The sequence below is a fragment of the Pteropus alecto genome, unplaced genomic scaffold (assembly GCF_000325575.1).
Source record: "Pteropus alecto unplaced genomic scaffold, ASM32557v1 scaffold725, whole genome shotgun sequence".
NCBI lineage: Eukaryota > Metazoa > Chordata > Mammalia > Chiroptera > Pteropodidae > Pteropus > Pteropus alecto.
Genome location: NW_006436637.1, coordinates 672,767 through 688,834, shown reverse-complemented (window position 1 = coordinate 688,834; position 16,068 = coordinate 672,767). Strand labels below are relative to the sequence as shown.

The 16,068-nt window shown below is 34.9% G+C and overlaps 1 protein-coding gene across 5 annotated transcripts in view; it reads left to right on the top strand.

The window, feature by feature from the left end:
- SAP130 (Sin3A associated protein 130) overlaps nucleotides 1–16,068 on the top strand; it is a 69,503-nt gene that overhangs the window by 24,493 nt on the left and 28,942 nt on the right. For 3 of the 5 annotated variants that reach the window (XM_006913448.3, XM_006913447.3, XM_015590592.2), the window contains exons 11-15: nucleotides 963–1,104; nucleotides 3,519–3,640; nucleotides 7,729–8,031; nucleotides 8,710–8,887; nucleotides 10,936–11,040. In XM_006913448.3, coding sequence (XP_006913510.1) covers nucleotides 963–1,104; nucleotides 3,519–3,640; nucleotides 7,729–8,031; nucleotides 8,710–8,887; nucleotides 10,936–11,040 — 850 coding nt within the window. The remainder of the gene's footprint in view (nucleotides 1–962; nucleotides 1,105–3,518; nucleotides 3,641–7,728; nucleotides 8,032–8,709; nucleotides 8,888–10,935; nucleotides 11,041–16,068) is intronic. The other 2 variants (XM_025047908.1, XM_006913449.3) reach the window with 1 other exon arrangement.

Here is a 16,068-nt window from a genome sequence, read left to right as displayed (position 1 = left end):
TCTCGCATTAGCCAATAGATGCCATCATCAGTGGTCAAATTGGGCATCCCAGTCATCACCCTACAGAAACTTCTCCAGCTTGCCTCCCTCAGGAAGTAGCTGGGCATCATGGTGTGTTTGTGCTGCTTACCTTTGGTGTTCAGTACGCTGTACTTTGGGTAATGCATCATCCTAGTCTTTAGTGGTTTTGTTCCTGTCACTGATGTAACTTAGGTCTTTACACAGATGGAAGCTGTTCCTCTATGTCTCTGAGATCATGGCTTTTCCTTTAAAATTCCCAGGCATAGAGTTGACAGACAGGTCTGTAAGAACTATAAAGTATGTCCCAGGTCAACTATATCTTGTGAACAAAATTTGATTGCAAATTGTAGAGGAAAGCAAACTTTGAGCCTCATGTTAAATTTGAAAACTCTTTGGCCATTTTGATTTTGCTATAAGGTATTAGATAAAAATCACAGGATGTTCAAAATTAAGTAATTATCTAGATAAGCCTCATAGATGAAGAAACAGACTTCAAAATTAAAAGGATCTACTGATTACTAGTTAGCTACATTTTACAAATTAGTTATGGACCCAATTAGTTATGAAGTAGAATCTAAGATCTTTGTCATTTCTGTATTCACATTTTTGTTGAATTATTTTTTTAAATAAAAAGTTTCTCCTTTTAAAAAGGTCTCAAAGGAAGCCAAGTCAGGGGAGAAAGGGTCTGGTTGCTGATATTTTTGTAAAAGTACTGATGTTGAATCCTGCTTTGACAAATAATAGTGTGAATATATTAGTGGATTATTAGATTGAAATAATTCAGTAAAACTTTATGTACTCATTTTTTATTTTTCATTTTGATTAAAAATCTGTACTTCTAGTTACTATTTACATTCTTAAGATTATTGCTGGCCAAGAATGATTTGGCATGCCAATAGAAGCATATGAGCAATAATGTAATTGGGTTTTACTTTTTGTAGCTAAGGTGGTTCCTCAGCAGATCACACACACTTCACCTCGGATACAGCCTGACTACCCAACAGAGAGGAGTAGCCTGATTCCCATTTCAGGACATCGGGCCTCTCCAAATCCTGTGGCCATGGAAACCCGAAGTGACAATAGGTAGGGAATGTGCCAGTTACACTGCCCCATTGTGTTGTTAATTGTTTTGAATTTTCAGTAAAACAAAATGTCCCACAAATATGGCATATATTTACTTATTCTTATCTTCAGATTTCCCCCCCAAAATAATTCATTGTTATTTCTCTTTTAGTTTTCTGAAAATGTCTATATTCAGCCATTGTCTTTTTGATGGATGTTCTCGTATCCATTTTTTTTGTGTTGTGTGTTTCTGTGTTTATCTTGAACAGGGGTTGCAGCACTATGACCCTTTATTCCTCAGTACTTCCATTTCCATCTCCAAAGAACAAAGACATTCTCTTACTTAATTATAGTATAGTTATTCCTGAAATGATTTTTTTAGCTTTTCATTCTCTTTCATACATTGACGTTTTTTAAGGGTATAGATAGGCCAGTTGTTTTTGTAAAATATTCTTCAATTTGGACTTTGTCAGATTGTTTTCTCATAGTTAGATTCAGGTTAGGCATTTTTGGAGGAATACCACCAAGGTGATACATTCTTCTCACTGCTGTTACATTAGAGAGCTCACATTATCCCTTTGTTTCATTATTAGTTATGTTAATATTACTTAGTGAAAGTGATATTTGCCAAATTTTTCTACTGTGAAGGGGTATTTTTCTTCTCTGTAAATAAGTAATCTGTGTGGAAATACTTTGAGACTAAATATCCTGTTCCCTGATAAAACTTTCACTCCATAGTTTTAGTGCCTATTGATAATTCTTGGCTGAATCAGTTGATGATTACATGCAAAGTAGTAACTTTTTCTAACTATCATTTCTTCCACATTTATCAGTTGGCATTCTGATATGAAGAAATTTATCCTCATTTATTTATTTTGTCGTGTAATTTTTAGAATCAGCCTAGGCTCGTGGATTTGGTTTTATTCATTACTATAATTCAGTACTGTAATCTCTTTTGATGCTCAAATTGTCTCTGGGTTGGTCCTTGGGAGACAATTTAGACTAGTTCCTGTGGTTTTACCACATCCCAGTCATCTAGCCCTTCTCACCAACAAGATTCTCCGAGCTCCTCCTGAACTTTGTCTGAGTCCCGGAATCTACCATTTCTCCAGTGAGCCCTGGTTCCTTTTCATCATTTAAAAACCAAGATGTAGACATTAGTTTTGTTCATTGTTTCTGAATTGTCATTTCTTCTAGGTCCTTTCAGCAGGCAGAGATAGGAAGTATGTCATATTTTAAAAACTCTTTAGTACATGTGTATACCTCTAGTTCAACCTTGTTACCTCCCTATTTCATATTTGTTTCTCCCTTCTACAGTGAGAACCTGGTACAGTGCACATGAAGTAATTTCAGAAGTCGATCATTTTTAAATTGTTGATTATTATGGTGTATAGGAATGCTGATAGGATTTAATATAATGATCATGTATCCATCCATCTTGCTGAACACTACTGTTAGCTCTTTTGTATTTCCAGTGTATATATTTATTTCATGTACAAACAAGGATAGTTTTCTGAGAGGTGAAGGAATTTTTTCATTTCTGTTTTGTATACTTATGTTTTTCTTATTGTAGGCTAGAGTTTCTAGTATGGTGTTGAATAGATAGTGTGTAGATAGTTGCCTTATTCCTGACCTGAATGGGAATTCTTCTGAAATTTCATTGTAGATTTTGGTAGATACTATTTTAAGTTTGAGGAACAAAGTTTCTTTCTGTTCCTTTTTTTTAGGCATTTCTTAGGCATCATGAATAAGTAGTGAATGCTATTAAATATTTTTTGTTTATCTTTTGCAAAGTTTCAAATGCTTGTTCTCTTTTAATATTTAAATATAACCTGAAACATTAATAGAAATTCTGATATTGAGACATTCTTATCCTATGATAAAACTTACTTGATCAAGATGCATTCAATTTTATATAGTACTTGGCTCGATTTCATTTAGCAATTTTTGTGTCAGCACAGAGTGAGATTTTTTTATAATCTTTTTTTCATACTCTCCTTGTCTAGTTTTGATATCAAGGCTATATTAAGCTCAAAAAATAAGGTAGATCACTTCTTTTCCTGGTCTCTGCATTCGTTTGTATAAGCTTAGCATTATCTATTTCATGTATGTTTGATAAAATTTGCCATTAAAAACAATCTGAGCTTAGAGTCCTTCAAGTGGAATCGAACAGGGAAGACCTTTGATTACTGAGGTTTTTTAGTCAGTTTTGGTAATTATTCTTCCATGTTTTACATTTATTGATATGGTTATAGTATTTATTTAAAAATATTACTCTGTAGATGTGTGTCCTTTGATCTAATAATTTGAGACACAATTTGGGAAGTGTTAGTATGGCAGTTAAGTGTATGAAAAGAGTCTGGGGGATAGGATCATTTGAAGGTAAAGGAGAAAATAAACCATTTTGGTTCATATTATTTGTGTTCTACCTATAGACCATCTGTTCCTGTTCAGTTCCAGTACTTTTTGCCAACGTATCCACCTTCTGCATACCCGCTGGCTGCACATACGTATACCCCAATCACCAGCTCTGTGTCCACCATCCGACAGTATCCAGGTATGAGCCCCCACTGTTAAGATGACTTTTAGCATTTTAATTTCTGTAAGCAATGAGATAAAAATTAATCAGCAAATATTTCTAATATGGATTTAATTATTCCAGCTTCTATTTTCAAACTTGGATAAGGCTGAAATCTGAACTTTTAAGGTTTTAAATCACCCTCTCTTTATTCTATAAAAAAGTGGTTATTTTTAGTGACATTTGCATGATTTTATCCTACCCCGAGAATAATTATGTTAACAATTTTTTATTATACCTTAAAATTGTAGTACAGTTAAAATGAATAAACCTCTATTCTTGAAGGGCTTCTTGTTTTGTGGGATATCTATCATGTTTTTAATGTTAGTCCAGTTTTGCTAAACACCATTCTTACTTGTAAATAATATTCTTTTCAACAATCCAGAAAGAATGAGCCTTAAACCTCATCATTTGTGTAATATTTTCTTGAGGGAACCTCAGTTAACTTGAAGTTTAAGAAAGCCAGATTGTCCAGCTTGTAACCTTCTGCTCTGCGAACTAGGACTGCAGCCAGGGCCACATGTGGCCATTGAGCACTTGAAGGGGCCCCCAGTGCAAACGAAGAACTGAATTTTTTGTTTTACTTAATTAAAATTAAAGAAATTTGAAATACGTTTGGAACAACTTAGTGTTGTGAAACAACTTTTTCAAAATGTAAATTTTATGGAATCAAAATACAAATCAAATACATCTGATAAAAATTTAGTATCTAAATTTTAAAAGTAAAATCTGCCCTGAATTTTGAAAACATAATATGGAAAGAGAATGTAAAATATCTTATTAAAATTTATTAGAGTGATTACATTTTGAAATGATAATATTTTGGATGTATTGGGTTAAAATATATCATTAAAATTAAGTTGGCCTGCTGCTGTTTACTTTGCTAATGTGGTTAACAGAAAATTTTTAAATTGCACATATGGCTTATATTTGCATTGGAGTGCTGGTCTAAAACTTAGAAACACAGAAAAGTATTTAAATAGCTTTGAAAACAGGTTCTTCCATGTTTGCATTGATTTTCGTTTGTTGGTTTTGTTTTGATTTTTCTGCAAAACTTTTTCTAAGTTTTATTTTTAATTTTTATCTCTGACATGGAAAAATAGCTGAACTGTTTGAATATTCTATCCTGTTTTGCTGTGCATCAAATTAATATCTTTTTAAAGGAAATTCCTAACCTTTAACAATTTTATAAGTATAAAATGTTCGTCGTGAAATGTGTTATGCTTATTGCTAGAAATTCTTAAGTTTTTTTATCAGTGACAATACTTACCTTCATGTTCCTTCATCTACTACATCAGCCAATTGATACTTCTATAACAATGCAGTCATTTTACCTCTCTGAAGAACGTAACTCATGACCAGTATGTATTACTCTGAATGCTGGGCAACTGAAAAGGATATGCACTGTCTCTTGAGCAAGCGCTTTCATTTTATATAAATATTTATTGTAAAAACCCATCATACTAACACTATCAGAAGTGCTGGGGGTCCTGCCAGTCATCTGTTTTTCTCCATTGTTATTCTGGGTGTCTTTTTTCACCACTACAGTATCCCTGATGGATACTAACACAGAAAAATGAATAGTACAGTCAACAACACTTTATTTCTTCCAAACCAATATTTGCACCATTGTCGGTGCAGATGAGAGATAGTATATTCTTTCTAAGACATATGAATCTATACATGCTGGACACAACTGAAAGGATGATTTATTAACCAGCTTACAATGTCCTATTTTCAGGCAATATAGATTCAGTGGCTCATTTTAAATAATTTTAAAGCAGATGTTTTCAAATCAGGAATAAGACAGGAAAATTTGTGTTTAATAAGCTTTGGTCTTGCCAAACATAGTATTACTCGAATATAGTTTATGATAGATTAGACTAGTCCTTCATGGTCTCTGGTTGGTCCATTAGTTATTAAATATAGATTTGAATATAATTATAAATATACAGAATTTGTAGTATACAAGTGATTTATCCCTCAAATTATTTGAAATTTCACTTGTTTCAGAACTGTTTTCCATTTCATCCATTTGTGAATTCCACAAATATTTATTGATAACTTACTGTATGTAAAGTCCTAGGCTAGGCTCTATTTAAAGTTGACTCAAACATCTTACTTTCAACAATGTTAGAATCTAATAGGAAGGTAAGACTTGAGATATTACAGTAGATAAAGTACTAAGTCGCAGAAAAGTTGCTTGAGCAAAGAAAACCATTCTGCCTCTAAGGTAAGAGGTTATTTCTACATGAGAGGGTAGGTTTTTTTTAATTAAGTTTATTGGGATAACATTGGTTAATACAATTATATAATTTTCAGGTGAAGAATGGTTTATCTAAAGGAAGTAACATTTGGAAAGCATCTCTCAGAATGGATAGGTCAAAGCAGTGCTGGGATCAGAGAAAGCACATTTCTCTCTGTGAACAAAGTATTAGAATATGTGTTTGGAACAGTTTGATTTTGGCTGGCATAGTGTCAGTGAGGATACAGTCCTTTCAAGATTAGGTCTTGAAAAGGTTTAGAATGGTGACTTGACTGCATGGTCTACAACAGGCAAATGACCCAAAACTGTTATTGAACAGAAGTAACAAAGGTACACTTCTCAGGAAGAAACTGATAATGCTCTGGGCTTATTTATTTATTTTATAAGGGAAGAATTGCAATATAGCAGTGACTACAAATGTATACTTACTAACTTTTTACTATACTTATCTCATAATAAAAATTTATCATTTTTCCTCTATATGGTTTATAAAACTTTTTCAGTTACATTTTTTTAATCAAGGTATCATTGACATAATAGTTTCAGGTGTACAGCATAATGATTTAATATTTGTATATATTGTGAAATGGTCACCACATTAAGTCTAGTTAACATCCATCACCACACGTAGTTATCGGTTTTTTTCTTATAAATTATAGTGAGAACTTTTATGATCTTCCCTCATAGCAGCTTTCTAATATGCATGCAGTTCACTGTTAGTTAACTGTAGTCTCCATGCTGTACATTACATCTCCTTGACTTATTTATTTTATAACTGGAAATTTATACCTTTAGACCCCATTCACCCATTTTACCCATCTCTCACCCCCCCCACCCGCCCCCCACACACACACCCCTCCACCTCTGGCAACAACCAATCTGTTCTCTGGATCTGTGAGTTTGGTTTTTGTTTTTTCTTAGATTCCACATATACGTGAGATCATACAGTATTTGTCTTTCTCTGTCTGACTTAGTTCACGTAGCATAATACTCTTCAAGGCCCATTTATGTTTTTGTAAATGCCAAAATTTCCTTCTTTTTTTATGACTGAATAATATTCATTTGTGCTTGTGAGCACATGCATGTGTGTCACATTTTCTTTATCCATTTGTCCATCAGTGGACACTTAGGTTGTTTCCATATCATGGCTGTTGTAAATAATGCTACAATGAATATGAGGTTCCATATATCCTTTCCTGGATTATTTTGATGACTGAGAAGAAGAAACTTTTGTGTTTTCTTTCCACAAGTAATGAGAAATCTTTTTTTTGCTTCTTGGGAGTGCTTTTGTTTTTAGTTTTGTTTTTGAGTTTGTTTTTAATATACGTATAGATGATGTGTTTGTTTGATAGAAAAAAGAACAATTGCTTATTCTTTCTCTTCAATGGATATGTAGAATTTAAAGTTCATAATTCCTGTATTTGAGAAATGCCTATGATAGTGGTTCTACCATTTAAAACAAAGATTCTTGACCTGGGAGCCATGGATGTATTTCAGGTTTTATATTAATTATTTAGCATAGTTGTCTGGCTCACATTTGGAATTTAATAGATGATGGCTTTTTCTTATTTTAATGCTATTTCTAGTAATCAGTAGAAAGATCATATCAAATTTGTAGGAAATGAGGGAGGAAAAAGACCTCAATATATAAAGTTTTATATAATGCTTTTTTTGTTTTTAACTGAGAATTTAGATCTTGTACAGTGGGAAAAATTCTGATTTCACTTTGTTTTTTCTCCTTACGTGGGCTGTGTCTTATCAGAGCTAATATTCTCATAGTCACTTTTTGCATCATTTTTAGTTTCAGCTCAGGCTCCAAACTCTGCCATAACAGCTCAGACTGGTGTTGGGGTAGCTTCTACAGTTCACCTAAACCCTATGCAGTTGATGACTGTGGATGCATCTCATGCTCGACATATCCAAGGGATCCAGCCTGCGCCCATCAGTACACAGGGGATACAGCCAGCCCCCATTGGGACCCCAGGAATACAGCCAGCACCAATTGGCACACAGGGAATTCACTCAGCAACCCCAATAAGTACACAAGGACTTCAGCCTGCACCAATAGGTACTCAGCAGCCTCCGCCTGAAGGAAAGACTTCAGGTAATTTTACTTTTTTACATGGAAGTTACTATGGAGAAAAGTAACTGAATCCTGAATCTACCACTTGTTACTGACTTTATGGTCTCGGGTGATTTTTCTAGACTTTCATTTCCTCTATGTAGCATGAGTTGCTTGGAACTTATCTGTCAGTGTCATTGTAAGCATTAGAAATACATAAACAGCTTAATAGCCATTTACACACAGTGAGAAGCATTCTGTAAAGAACTCTTAGTTGACAGCAAATTCACTTTGTAACAGTAGTATTCTCATTCTATTTAAGATTTTTTTGGAATTGTATGTAAAGCTGTAAAATTAAGATAGACTGGAATGTTGGTACCATTTTTAGAGATTGAGAGACAGTACTGTTTTACAAAAACTGGGAGAACATTTCTTGAAGTATACTTCTTTATGTATCTTATCTCATTTATTAGTAATTATACTTACAGAGCAGAGAAAAATGGTTATTGATCATGCATCAATAGACTTAATAACTTCTTCCATTTTGCCTTCTGCTTTTAGGCACATGAGCGTTATGCTCCTATCCCTTATCTTCTTGAAATTAGGCAGTCATAACATGGGTACTCTAATTGTTTTTATTTGTCTTATGTGACATTTTAGTAATGTTTCTTTCATTTCGCTCTCTTCATTGTTCTTTCCCGACCCCTCCCTGTCCTCCAGCAGTGGTGTTGGCAGATGGAGCCACAATTGTAGCCAACCCTATTAGCAGTCCATTCAGTGCTGCTTCAGCAGCAACAACCGTGGTACAGACCCACAGCCAGAGTGCTAGCACCAACACTCCAGCCCAGGGCTCATCCCCTCGGCCAAGTATACTTCGGAAGAAACCTGCCACAGATGGGTGAGTGGACTCAGTAATGCCAAATGACACCTCTAGTTCTGGCTATATTTGGGGTGTAGGCTGTAATTATGTTCAACTCGTAGATCATACCGGTAGTTTTTTCAAGTGCTTATGTCCATTTATACTCTCCGTGGGAATCGTTACCAACTCTTATTATTGGCACTCTTTTTAAGTTTAGTCATACTGTGTTTATAGTAGTGTATGTCATTAGGTGGTTTTGTTTGTTTTTCCTTTTAGGGGGTGGGTAGTGGTGTTGGTCTTACTTTATTTCTTATGGAAAAGTTCAAACATAATAAAATTTTGAACATATAAATGCATGCCCATTATCCAGTTTCAGTTGTCAGTTTATCAGCTCATGGCCAATTTTATCTGTAAGCCTACCCATCCCTTCCACCATATTATTTTGAAGCAAATTCCAAACAGCACATTTTTTCATTTTTACATTTTTCAGCATGTGTCTATTGAGAGATACATAAATATGTACTAAAAAAATACAATAACTCCTTAACATCATCAGATATCTAGTTCAAATTTCCAGTGGTCTCAAATGTCACAAATTTTGTTTTGTTTTAAATTATTTATTTGAATTAGTATTCTGATAAGATACACACATGATTAGTTGATATGTCTCTTAAGACTCATATCTATAGGTTTCCTCATCTCTTTTTTCCTCTCAGTTTATTTGTTGAAGAAATTTGGTCTTTTGTCCTATAAGAGTTTTCCCTCTCCCTCCCTCTCTTTCTCTCAATTTTATTGATTGCATCCCCATTGTATTAGTTTCCTAGACTGCTATAACAAAGTATCACAAATTTGGTGGCTATGAACAATGGAAATTTATTTTCACAATTCTGATGGCTAAAAGTCTGAAATCAAGGTGTTTACAGGGCTGGTTCCTTCTGTATACTCTCAGGGAGAACCCATTCTGTGCCCCTCTACCAGCTTCTGGTGGCTATTGCATTTCCTGGGTTGTGCACTCATCATTCCAGTCTGCTTTTGTGTTCACATGGCCTTCCCTCTGTGTCTGTGTGTCTTGAATCTCCCTCTCCTTTCTTCTCTAACAACCAGTCATTGGATTTAGGGCCCATCCTAAACCTGGAATGTCTCAAGATCCTTAACTTTTTAAAGACCCTACATATTCCATTCACAGGTGTAAAGACCCTACATATTCCATTCACAGGTGCCAGAGATTAGGACTTAGATATACCTTGTAGGGAATACAGTTCAATTCATAACCCCCATAATGTAGTTTCACTTGTTTTTCTCTACATTTTTTCTAAATCGTTTCTTGAATCTTAAAGCTTGATTAGATTCACTTTTTAAATTTCTTGTTTGTCAAAACTACTTTATAAGTTGGTGGTTTATTTAGTATTTACTAGGAGACATGTTGTCCAGTAGTCACCCTTCTTTTAGATGTTAGCTACCTTAAAGATCAGTACCTGGATCCATTAGTTATTGGGCATTGCAGAATGGTGAAGTCTGGTTCTCAGCCCCACTCTTGTCTCACATTTGTTCCCACCACTCTGCCCAAACTAAACATGTCAAGATCACTCATGACTTCTAGTGATTCTCAGTCTGAGCCATATATGGTCTCTCTACGGCATGACAAAGTAGGTAATCACCAACTACCTTGATCAGCTTTTTTCACTTGGCTTCCAGGAACTTGCTCAGGTCGATATAAATACATAGCCATTATAATGATCATAAATACTTAGTATGGATTTAAATTTTAATATTAACTGGAAAGGAGATATGACATGCTGGATAAAGAAACTGGAAGATTTGTAGTGCTTGCTTCCTGGAGAGCGATTGGAAGGCAGTGGGGAGAGATGGGGAGGAGACCTGCTGTATTTTGTGAAAAGCCTTTTAGTACTATTTTGCTTTTTAAATAATGTGCCTGTATTACTTTGATAAAATTTAAAAATTTTATTTAAAAAACAGTCAAATTAATGCTTTCATTTTACCATAGGTATACCTAGCAAATATATACTTTGTACTTTTTTAATGCCCTCAGACTGCTGTTTTCCGGATTTGTCTCTCGTCTCTTTCAGAATGGCAGTTCGAAAAACTCTCATTCCTCCTCAACCTCCTGAAGTGGCTAGTCCTCGAGTAGAGAGCTCTATGCGGAGTACATCCGGGTCACCTAGGCCTGCAAGGTAAGCACATAAATGTTATTGCTCTTGCTTCCGATTGCACAAATCGAAGAGGAAAAAGTCTTAAATACATGTGACAAATTTCACATAATTTGCTTGTGTACATTTCTCATATGCTATTTCTAGCTATATGACCTGAACATGTTTTTCAACCTCTCTGACCCTCATTTACCTCATAGGCATCCATATAACATTTACCTCATAGGCTTCTATGTATTTAAATGAAATGATGCATTAAAAGCACTTAGAACAGAGCCTGCCTCATAGTAAACACTCAGTTATTTTTGCTGTCAAAAATGGCATCATGACAATAATTAATACACTTTTTTCCTTTATTCTTTATCATCTTAATTCCAAAATTGAAATTATCTTGGAAAAAATGAGACATTATAAAAATATTTTATTCTTTTCAATGCAATTGTAAATGGGATTGTTTTTTAAATTTCTCCTTCTGTTGTTCATTATTAGTGTATAGAAATACGACAGACTTCTATATATTAATTTTGTATCTTGCTACTTAGTTCACTTAATTCTAATAATTTTTGGCATAGTCTTCAGGGTATTTTATATGTAGTATAATGTCATCTACAAATAGTGATAGTTTTCCTTTTTCCTTTCTAATTTGGTTGCTTTTATTTCTTGTTTGGTTGCTGTGGCTAGGACTTTCAATTCTATATTGAGTAATAGTCATAAGACTGGGCATCCTTGTCTTGTTCCTGATATTAGAGAAAAAGCCTTCAGATTTTCACCATTGAGTATGATGTTAGCTGTGGGCTTGTCATATAAGGCCTTTATCGTGTGGAGGTAAATTCCTTCTGTACCTACTTTGTTGAGAGTTATCAGAAATGGATGTTGGATAGTCTCAAACACTTTTTCTGCATCTATTGAGACGGTCATATGATTTTTATCCTCAGTTTTGTGGCTGTAATGTATCACATTAATTGCTCTGTTGAACTATCCTTGCATCCCTAATATAAATCCCACTTTATTGTGGTGTTGTAATCTTTTTAATGTGTTATTAAACTTAGTTTGCTGGTATTTTGTTGAGAATTTTTGTATCTATATTCATCAGGGATACTGGCCTGTCTATTAGTGTCTTTGTCTGGTTTGGGTATCAAGGTAATGCTGGCCACGTAAAATGAGTTTGAAAGCATTCCTTTCTTTCCAGATTTTTGGAATAGTTTGAGAAGCATTGGTATTAATTTTTTTTTCCAGTAATTGTTAGAATTCACCTGTGAAGCCATCTGGTCCTGAACTTTTGTTCATTGGGGTATTTTTTATTACTGCTTCAATTTCATTGCTAGTAATTGGTCTATTCAGATTTTGTTTCTCTCTGATTTTGTCTTCAAAAGTTATATGTTTCTAGAAATTTATCCATTTCTTCTATATTATCCAGTTTGTTGGTTTATGATTGTTCATAATACTCATTAACAAATTTTTGTATTTCTGTGGTGTTGGTTGTAATCTCTCTTCTTTCATTTCTTACTTTTTAAATTTGGGCTCACTGTCTCTCTTGATGAGTCTAGCTAGAAGTTTGTCGGTTTTATTTAAACATTCAAATAACCAGCTCTTAGTTTCATTGATCTTTTAAATTGTTTTCTATTTCATTTATTTCCTCTCTGATCTTAATCATTTCCTGTCTTTTACTTTGGGTTTTGGTTTTCTTTGTTTACTAGTTCTTGTAGGTATAAATTTATTTGGGATTTTTCTTTTGTCTTGAGGTAGACATATATAGCTAGGTACTTTCTTCTTAGAACTGCTTTTACTGCAATTCATAAATTTTGGAAATTTTTTTTTTTATTTGCCTCAGGATATTTTGGATTTTCTGTTCAATTTCCTTTTCGATCCATTGGTTTTTTTAGTCGCATGTTGTTTAATCTCCATGTTTTTTCCAGTTTTCTTCCTGTAGTTAATTTCTATTTTTATGCCATTGTGGTTAGAAAATATGCTTAATGTAATTTCAATCTTGAATTTATTAGGACTTCTTTTGTGACCTAATATGTGGTTTGTCCTGGAAAATGTTCCATGTGCATCTGAAGAAAATATTCTGTAGTTTTTGGATGAAATGTTGTATAAATGTCTATTAAGTTGAATTGCTCTAGTTTGACATTAAGGTCATTCCCTTATTTTTTGTCTGAATGGTCTATCGAGTCTGTGAAGTGGGGTATTAAACTCTCCAACTATTATTGTATTATTGTTAATTTTTGCTTTTATGTCTATTAATATTTGCTTTATATATTTTGGAACTCTTATGTTGAGTGCCTATATGTTTACAATTATTATATCCTCTTCTTGGATTGACCCCTTTATCATTATGTAATGTCCTTTTTTTTTTTGTCTCTTTTTACATTCTTTGTTGTAAAGCCTATCTTGTCTGAGTATTGCTACCACAGCTTTTTTGTTTCTGTGTGCATGGAATATTTTTTTTCATTTCTTCACTTTCTGTGTGTGTCTTTCAATATAAAATGATTCTCTTGTAGACAGCATCTAGATGGGTCTTATTTTTTTATTCTTTAAGCCACATGTATTTTGGAGAATTTAGCTCATTTACATTTAAAGTACTTATTGATAGGTTTCCATTTTGTTCATTGTTTGGGGGTTTTGTTATTTTTTCTTTGCCATCTTTTTTTGCTTCTTTCTGATTTGGTGGTTTTCTATAGTTTTTTGTTTGGGTTCTTTTTTATTTTTTGTATATTTCTTGTAGGTTTTTGGGTTCTCGTTACCATGAGGTTCGTATATATCCATTGATATCTATAGCAGTTTGTTATAAGTTAATAGGCATTTAAGTTCAGACACATTCCAGAAAGACTACATTTTTCCTGCCCTCTCCATGCTTTATGTTTTGATGTCATATTTTTATATCTTTTTGTTTTGTGTATCCCTTATTTCTTATAGTTAATTTTGCTACTTTTATCTTTTAACCTTCATTTTAGGTACTTTAGTGGTTGATTCACTATGTTTATTATCTATTTGCCTTCACCAGTGAATTTTTTCCCCCTGTATTTTCTTATTTCTGGTTATGGCCTTTTCTGTATAAAGAAGACCCTTTAACCTTTATTATAAAGCCGGTTTAGTGGTGATGAACTCCTTTATTTTTTCCTTATCTGGAAAACTCTTTTTGTCTCCTTCAATTCTGAATGATAACCTTGCCAATTATAGTATTTTGGGTTGTAGGTTCCTTTCTCTCAGCACTTCAACTATTTCCTGCCACTCTTGCCTATAAAATTGCTGCTGCAAAATCAACTGATGGCCTTATGGGCTTTTCTTATATGTGACATGTTTCCTTCTTGCTGCCTTCTAGATTGTCCCTTTATCCTTAACTTTTGCCAATTTAATTACAGTATGCCTTGATATGGACCTCTGTGTGTTCATCTTGTTTGGAACTCTGTGCTTCCTGGACCTGGATATGTTTCCTTCCCCAAATTAGGAAAGTTCTCAGCTATTTTTTTTCCAAATATAGACTGTGTGCCTGATGGTTTTGTCAGGCTGATTATTCTACTTGGTGTAGGCGCACACAGTGCCTGGTATGCCACCTGGCCAGGAGGAATAGGTTCCAGGTGGCGCAGCGTGGTGTACACACATTATTTTGGCTGTCCACGGCCAAAACACAGTCAGTTTAGGGCAGCCTGTTGTGTGTGCTCTTCCTTGCCCTTTTGATTCAGAGCCCTGTTGCTTTATTTGTCTGTTGCCCAAACCAGGTCTCGGCAGGGCTGCCCTGAATGTGCACATCACAACGCCCAATTAGTTCTACACTTAGTCCAGATGGGACAACCTTGTGTGTGTACACCACAGCACTTTGTGCACATTCTCTGGGTGAGGCAGCCCTTCCTGTGCTCACAGCAGCACCCCACTAGTTCTGCACTTCCTCCTGAAAGCGTAGCCCCACATATGCGTGCAGCAGCACCCCGCTGTCTTTGCAGTTGCTATGGACAAGGCAGCACTGTGTGCAGACACTGTAGCACTTTGCTGGTTCTGCAGTCTCTGCATGTAGGGGGCTCCTCATGTACATACAGCCTAGAGAGTGTGCACAGCAATGCCTTGGATCACATTTATGGGTAGAGGGGCCCATGCGAACACACTCTGGCACTCTCCTGTTCTTGCTGGAGCTAGCTATGGGAGGGGTGGCTGGGGATACACTACAGCAGCCCTGCAGGTCAGCCTAAGAACCTGGATAGAGCATCTACCTGCTATCAAACTGCAGAGGAAACATGAACAATGGTGCTCACCTGTTCCTCCAGCTTAGGAGAGTTCCCTCAGCTCCCAAAGACCTTTCGCTGTTCCCTAACCTTTTCTATGCAGTCTCTCATTTGTTGTGCAGAAGCTGTTCAGCTGGCCTTCAGTTGTCTCTCAGGAGGTATTGATCTAAGTATAAATGTATATTCCATGTGCTCTTAGAACAGTGTCAGCAGCCTCCTGCACCACCATCTTGGACCTGCCTCTGCTTCTGATATTTTATCCTTTCTCTTTCAATGTTGTAAAATATTTCCAAGAGTTCCTTAAACATGTAATTTTTTGCCAGCATAACTACCAGCATAACTTTTTCATCAAAACCATTTGCCTTAACTAATCCTTGGAATTTGGGTACACATTTCACAGCAGTGTCTTTATCTGAGCTAGCAGCTTCATCAGGTAGCTTAACATTAATCAAAGTCATGCTGACTTTTAAAACAGTTAAATTAGCCTTTATTGACAGCAACAGGTTGTGTTTTTGTTCTCATAATTGCCATTTTCTTTCAGTGTAGCAGCTACCTTCAACTCTTTGGCCTGAATCATTGTTTTGTTTTTTTGTTTGTTTTTACAGTGTTCAGTACAAAGTAGATGTAAATACTTTATTTTACCATGAAGGCTTTCTCCTCCTACTACAATTTAAACTAAAAAATTATGTAAAACAACTTTACTTTTTTCATGTTCATTGGAATTTCTCTGTATGATCCATATCATAGCATCATACAGGCCTAGATCTCTTCCTGTATTCAATTCGCTGTTGCCATTTTCAGTCTTCTAATCAACATCCAATTTTACTTCCAGAAT